This window comes from Carassius auratus, unplaced genomic scaffold (genome assembly GCF_003368295.1).
Source record: "Carassius auratus strain Wakin unplaced genomic scaffold, ASM336829v1 scaf_tig00000296, whole genome shotgun sequence".
Lineage (NCBI taxonomy): Eukaryota > Metazoa > Chordata > Actinopteri > Cypriniformes > Cyprinidae > Carassius > Carassius auratus.
In genome coordinates this window covers 1-7,552 of record NW_020523292.1, presented here as the reverse complement: position 1 = coordinate 7,552, position 7,552 = coordinate 1, and the positions used below count along the sequence as shown (strand labels likewise).

The following is a 7,552-nucleotide window of genomic DNA, read 5'->3' as shown; positions in this document are numbered from 1 at the left end:
GGGGCCAATTAGGATGGTGTGTTTGGGGAGAGCAGGGGACACATGATGGCATCCATCAGCTATTTGGTACACTGAAAGCCTATGAGGATCTGCCAAGGACATTGTATTGTATTGTACTGTAGGCTATGCATGGATTTGGCTAAAAGGCTAAACCAAATTCTAGATCCAAGCAGGTGCTTTTCACTTCTCAAATCCCAAATTCATAGAAAACTACAGAGAGCAAATCATAATGGAGCAGAAACCCAGCAATGGAAAATTAGAACAGTAGTAAAGGACACTGTTGCAAATTAACGCATTAAACCAGTGAAACAATTAAAGGACCATTCAAGACTGGACATGAGCCGTCACTTTAAATGGCATGGATCCATAAAATGTTCTTATAAAATGGTTAGTTGATCAGAGTGGCAATAATTTCTTAAATTAAAAAGAGCTATTTTTTAAAGAATAGGGTCGGATGCACGTTATGTAAGATAACTTATTTTTTCAAAGTAACATAATTTAGGTTTTCTTTTCTATGTTTAGGCTTTGAGTTACTCAAATCGAAACTATTCTAAATATTACAATTATTAAAATTCATGAAACTAAATTAATCTACTGTGTGTTTAATCCGTATTTATAAATGATTAAGTAAGAAGCCTAAGGTACTGTTTATTCAGCAGACTTAGCTCCGCCCTCCAACGCAGACATTGGCTGCCCCCTTTAAATATTAACTGCAGGGGCTTGCTATTGGATGGATTCTTACACAGCAGATTTCATAAAGCAAATGATGGGAAGTTGTGTAAAATCACTGAGAGACATACTCAAGGTCCATAGGGAATCTTAATATATTGAGAGGGAAGTCATTTATGAGCAGCGCTGGACTTTCATTCATGTAAGTACTGCTGCTTTTATATTTACCGCAGCATCTTTGAAGTTAAAGCGGCTCCTTTGATCTGATCTATAACGGCGCATCTAATTACATGTTTTAAGTCGACCAGATGAGACGAGACAACTGTTTTGATAAATATTCTGGAGATCATATGAGAATGCTCAGCTTCAGGTCTTTTTGCTCTTTCGTCTTAATTTACTAATATATTCACTTGTTCTGCTAATAGGATTTTAAAGACTTTTTAAACAAATACGAAACATCAAAAGAATGTTTTTCATTTGCCTCCTGTAAGATTTTAATTTTATTTTATGTTATTTTTTGCTTTGCTTTGCATCCGTGGTTTAATCATCATTATCATCGTCATCATTCATAATAACAATAACAACAACTATTAGGCTATTATTAGTAGTAGTACAATTTCTTTTCTATTACTAGTTTATTTTCAAATGTACTTCATTATTTATTTTTTAAACCATTTCAAAACTTTATTCAGTTCATTAGTTAAGGAAACCTCCATCATCTTCATTTAGACTCTGATTGTTAAGATGAGATGCTGTATATTTTCTTAAAGTTTACTTTAAAGCAGTGTCTTATTGTATAAGTTGAAAGATGCTTGAGGGACTGTGCTGATGACTGTGCTGGTGTTTGTCGCAGTCCGATCGGAGAGCCGAAATGCATGAATACACACACAAGATGAGAGTAAATATTATTTACAAGTTGAAGATCACAGTCAAAGAGTTTAGTATTGCAGATTGATTTAATAGTTGTACAGGGAGAAATGCTCATGTGACATCATAATGCATATTATCTTACATCTCTGTTGTGATTGCAGCAGCTGTGCTGTGTGATGATAGCTGCAGTGAGATGAAACTGATCACATCATTTCTAGTCAAACTGCCTCCTTGAGATGCAGAGCTGCTGCAAGGACAGATTCACCTCTTTTTGTGGTTCCTCTGCCTATCTGTGTCTGGATTTATGACCCCGTAGCTGTGAAGACTTTTTTAGTTTGGAACACATCCAGCTCTCACCTCATCCGAGAAGCTTTTACATCATCATATTACGATGACAGATGACAGTACATATGGTACTCTCTGAGCACTGGTGTTCATGCTCTTATCCAGTCGTTTGGAGTGTAAAGCTATAAACACTAAATAAATTACAATAAAACGAAATGTTTACTCTGCTTTTACTGTTTTTGAGTTATTAATATAAAAGGGATAATGCTATAATATAGGAAAGGATAGAACAAAGTGACAACCTATGCTTAGGCCTTTAATCAGTCTGGCTATGCATTCTGTCATTAACATTCAAATAATCACTGTGCTCAAACCTTTGGTCCAGAAATATGACTAATATAATGCTTGTTTGAGCATTTTCATCTCAAGCAGAGGAGCATATACTAAGCCAACCTTAATCTAAATTAATTACATGGCTTTGATGTTAGAGTTTACTGGGTTGATTAGTGGAGCAGAGACATCTATATTCCTGAAATCATTACTGCAAATACATGAACTTTTCTCCCCCCACTTTGTGTTTCTCACCAACTTGAGCATATCATCTCTCTTTCTTTGCCATATACTGCACAAATACCTTTTCTGAATTCAGATTTAAAATTTCCTCTACATTGTAAAACATGAAAGAAAACTATATAAATACCTTTAAAGATATCTATATTAGTGTCTACAGTCTACACCAAGGAACAGTAATGTTCTGTTTATTAGAAGCCCGCCACTTTAAATGCTTCAGCTTTTTAAGGGGGGATTCAGATTGGTGGTTGAAATCTTTTTATTTATTTTTTAATCATTCGTTAACTTGAAAAAAATCATTTTGAAAGTGATTCCAATTATATTGTATGTTATTATTGCTATAGTTGTGGTTGGACTTTGCTATTCCTTTAAATGAATGATAATGCTATCAATCCATCTATCCATCTATCTTTATAGTTAAAATTATTGTCCAAGGTGTGAATGCCCCTTTTTAAAAATAGGGCCTAATGTTTTGTTTTAATATGAAGGAATTTTCCGTATTTAATTTTCACAGGTGTTGTACCTGTTTTTTTGAATTACACATTGCATTTAGTTGTGTTTTATAGGGTTAAAGGTAATGTCCATAAGTTAACGGATTCTGTCCTGGCATATACTTACTGTACAAGTACCTTTTCCGTTTTCATTATTGACATTAGTCACCCTCATGTCATTTCAAACCTGACTTTCCTACGTGGATCACCAAAGGAGACCTTCAGCACTTCAGCAGAATGTCCAAGCTGTTCTCTTCCATAAGTGGATGGTTACCCAGAGTGTCAAGCTCCAAAAAATTACTAAAAATCCCTTAACAGTAGCCCATAGACCATGTTTTTTTCTGAAAATGTAGGAAAATGAAAATGTTTTTTTCTTATCTTTGTGTAAGGAACAGAATGAAATTTAATCTGCTTTTCACCTTGAAATCTTGCTACTTTACCACTTTAATTATATGGATAAAACCCATGCAGCTAACAAACATATGTTCTAAGAATGTTTTGATAATATTTTTTCATAATCATTTCATAATTATGTATTTTTCATAATCTGGAAATGTTATTTCTGAATGTTCTCTATAAAAAGGAAAACAATTCTTATTTCATTGGTTATGTGAATGTTAAAGACAACATTAAGGGAAATGTTCCATTTTATTATTGTGCAAAGTACAAACAAACAATATGAGAATTCAAATTTTAAATAAATGATTTAGAATGTTTTGAGAATATCATTAAAGACCACATACATTTGAACGAACATTCTAGTAAAAACTGGAAGAGAGTTTGTTTTTAACTTTTCCAGAAGGTTCCCTGTTTCCTGCTATGAAATCTGCTTGGATATTCTGCTTAAGGTAATTACTTGTTTTCCACAAAAAAAAAAAAAAAAAAAAAAAAAAAAAAAAAAATATAAGGGTTTATAATTTATAACAGATTTTTCACTAATGGGTGGACTTATTATTTTAAAATTAGAACTGGCGCTTCGTTGTCTACGGCTACATCTGCATTTACTTTTATTTTTACACATGGAATTTGCAATATTAAATGGTGAACAAATTATAGTTATAAATTATATCGGAACAACATATGGATACATTTGCAAGTCAGTTCTACAATCTTTTAATGAATTTAGTTAATTCATTGATAGACAGATATATAGATAGATTGATGGATAGATAATAAACATGCAAGTGAGTTCTACATTCTCTTAATTCGATTTAATGATAGATAGATAGATAGATAGATAGATAGACAGACAGACAGACAGACAGACAGACAGATAGATAGAAGAACAGACAGACAGATACTTAAATGGATAGATGGACAGATATTATACAGTCCTCATACTCTTTGTCACATATTGATTTTGCTGTCTTAAATGTCTTTCCCATGTGCAGTGAGATAGCTTCTACTCTCATTTTGACCTGTCACATGTTTGCAGTCTCTGTATTTATGTCTCTGTGCTGTGAGTGTAATGCCGGGAAGGTAATTGCCTCTTAACACTTTAGAAAGCCATTCAGTCTCCTAAAACCCAATGAAAGTGCAATTTCTCGAATGTGTGGCTCAGTTCAGGATGTTTTACAGTTCCTCTCACTTCGGAGTCATAACCTTTTTGAAAGAGTTTTTTACAGATCAGGAGGTGAGTATGTATGTGATCTTGTCCTAGTTTGTTTCCAAAGATGTTTTTCTTTCTAAAAAACAAAAACAAAACAAAAAACCCCCAATGAATTTCACAGATGACAATGTCAGCATGGATATTACTGCTCACTACGGGTGTGTCTGTCCTGGGACTGTCCTGGGGTCAGCGGACTGAACCCATGTTTGCCTCAGTAACTCAGAGTGTTTTCCCGCCGGACTATGAGAATAACCCTACGCAGCTCAACTATGGCGTGGCTGTCACTGACGTGGATGGAGACGGAGATCTGGAGATCTTTGTTTCAGGGTGAGTGTAGTCTTCAGATCACATGCATTGTTTTCAGCAGTATAATAAAGTGAAGCATTTATGACATTATGTTTCTTTAGGTAAAATACTTTATCACTTTCTAGAAGTTATATGCTGCTTTTGTGTTATTTGAGTGAATTTACATTTTTGCGATATTGACAGAACAGATGCACTGGCCAAGAACATTACCTCAGTTTGTGGCTTGAAAGTGATATTTTAGGAGAAGCAGAAATGTCAAAGCAATTATTAAGGATTATTGGTAAACCATTTGTGAAATGATTTGGATCTTATTGAATTTACGTTGATGAAAATAGATGTTATTGAAGAGTTCAATGTTTTGTTTGAGTTGTGTTCAAGAATGAAATTAAGTGCAACTGACAGAATCAAATCTCTAGGGAAACTAGGATCAGTTTCTCCTTCAATTAAATGACAGCCGAGGTGGAATTGTGTAATTTTAGGTCAGTGAAATACACCAAAAACGATGGTCCTTCGTTGGTAACTGGAAAAAAAAAAACAAATTGAATATGGTTATACATTAACCCTTCAAGGTATTTTTATTTTTATTTGAGTTGAATTTTCAGGGAATACATCCTGAATTAAATTTATTTTTCCTGCCCCACTGGCTTTGTTTTTTGTTGACTTATTTCGCTAATATTTAAATACTTTTTATATGAAAAATTGTATTGGAGAACAATACATACTGATGAACAAGACATAGTGATGGCCTTTTTTTATTTACACAATTACACAGTTACACAAATGTTCTGCTTTTTTTCTCTTTAGCTACAATGGCCCAAATCTGGTGTTGAAGTATGACAGTTTTAAGAAGAGGCTTGTTAACATTGCGGTTGACAACCGCAGTTCTCCATACTATGCACTCAGAGATCGACAGGGCAATGCCATTGGAGTGACAGCATGTGACATAGATGGTGATGGCAGAGAGGAAATTTACGTCCTTAACACTAATAATGCCTTCTCTGGTATGAAATGGTTCCATAAACAAGGCTCTGAAGGAAATGCTAAAGTAAATGGATGTTAGTTTCATGTAAATTGTTCATGTCATTTCATGCAGGGAGAACAACATACACTGACAAGCTCTTTAAGTTTCGTAACGGCCGGTTTGAGGATCTCCTGAATGATGACATAAATGAAAACCGAGATGTTGCCAATCGTGTGGCTGGTCGGTCAGTCGCATGTGTGGACAGAAAGGTAACACTTCTAATAAGTTTGTGTCAAACAAAAGCTTGATGGTAAAAACACTTTTTTCAGGAAAACTGACCAGGTGTATAAATAAGTAATTTGTATGTTTTCCTGTAAAATTCACACAGATCTTCCAAAATTAGGATTGCCATCTATATTCTGGGATTAAAAATAAATAATAATTAAAAAAGTTGATAAGTTCATTTATTTTTCTACGTCTTCGTTTTTACAATTTAAATTGCATTTGCTCTTAGTATAGTATGTTTCTCTGTCAAAACAGACCTGTGGTCCATTTTTGGATGGGAAACCAGCAGATGTTGTGAAAGTTTCCAGCTAACATGGAATGTTCTCAGTACTTTGTCTAATGTCCTGGCAAGGATCTCTTAAAGTTATGAAAAAACGCTCTTCCAGTAACGTTAATAGAACATTCGTTCAAAGTTAGCTGGTCTTTAATAATGTTCTTAAAGTGTTAACACAAAAAAAGGGGTTATACATCATCTGTTTTTCTTCTAAAACATTTTAGTTGGACATTTACAGGTGCATCTCAATAAATTAGAGTGTCGAGGAAAAGTTAATTTATTTCAGTAATTCAACTTAAATTGTGAAACTCGTGCATTAAATAAATTGAATGCACACAGACTGAAGTTTAAGTCTTTGGTTCTTTTAATTGTGATGACTTTGGCTCACATTTAACATAAACCCACCAATCTACTCTCTCAACAAATTAGAATACTTCATAAGACCAATAAAATAATAATAATAATAAGAAATTTTTTTTTAGTGAATGGTTGGCCTTCTGGAAAGTATTTCATTTACTGTACATGTACTAAATACTTTATAGGTGCTCCTTTTGCTTTAATTACTGCTTCAATTCGGCCTGGCATGGAGGTGATCAGTTTGTGGCACTGCTGAGGTGGGTATGGAAGCCCAGGTTCTTTGACAGTGGCCTTCAGCTCATCTGTATTGTTTGGTTTCTTGTTTCTCATTTTCCTCTTGACAATATCAGCCACGCACACCAACACCATGATCATTTAACCAAATTTTGGTGTTTTTGGCAGTGTGGGCAGGTGCCAGATCCTGCTGGAAAATGAATTCAGCATCTTCAAAAAGCTGGTCTGGCAGAAAGGAAGCATGAAGTGCTCCAAAATTTATTGATAAACGGGTGCAGTGACTTTGGTTTTCAAAAAACACAATGGACCAACACCAGCAGATGACAATGCACCCCAAATCATCTTAGACTGTGGTAACCTAACACTGGACTTCAATCAACTAGGGCTATAAGCTTCTCCAACCTTCCTCCAGACTCTAGGACCTTGGTTTCCAAATGAAATACAAAACTTCCTGTCATCTGAACTTTGGACCACTGGGCAACAGTCCAGTTCTTCTTCTCCTTAGTCCATGTAAGACGCCTCTGATGTTGTCTGTGGTTCAGCAAATTCCTTGACACTTCTGTGTGTGGTGGCTCTTGATGCCCTGACCCCAGCCTTAGTCCATTTCTTGTGAAGTTCACTCAAATTCTTGGATCGATTTA

General features: G+C 34.8%; 1 protein-coding gene across 1 annotated transcript; it reads left to right on the top strand.

Moving 5' to 3' along the window:
- Positions 1-799: 799 nt before the first annotated feature.
- On the top strand, positions 800-6,030 carry LOC113068976 (cartilage acidic protein 1-like; the record flags this gene model as incomplete). Its single annotated transcript, XM_026241938.1, has 4 exons — positions 800-871; positions 4,616-4,821; positions 5,605-5,801; positions 5,894-6,030. Coding segments are annotated over exons 2-4 (540 nt in total), but the record flags the coding sequence as incomplete, so codon positions are not given.
- Positions 6,031-7,552: the final 1,522 nt, after the last annotated feature.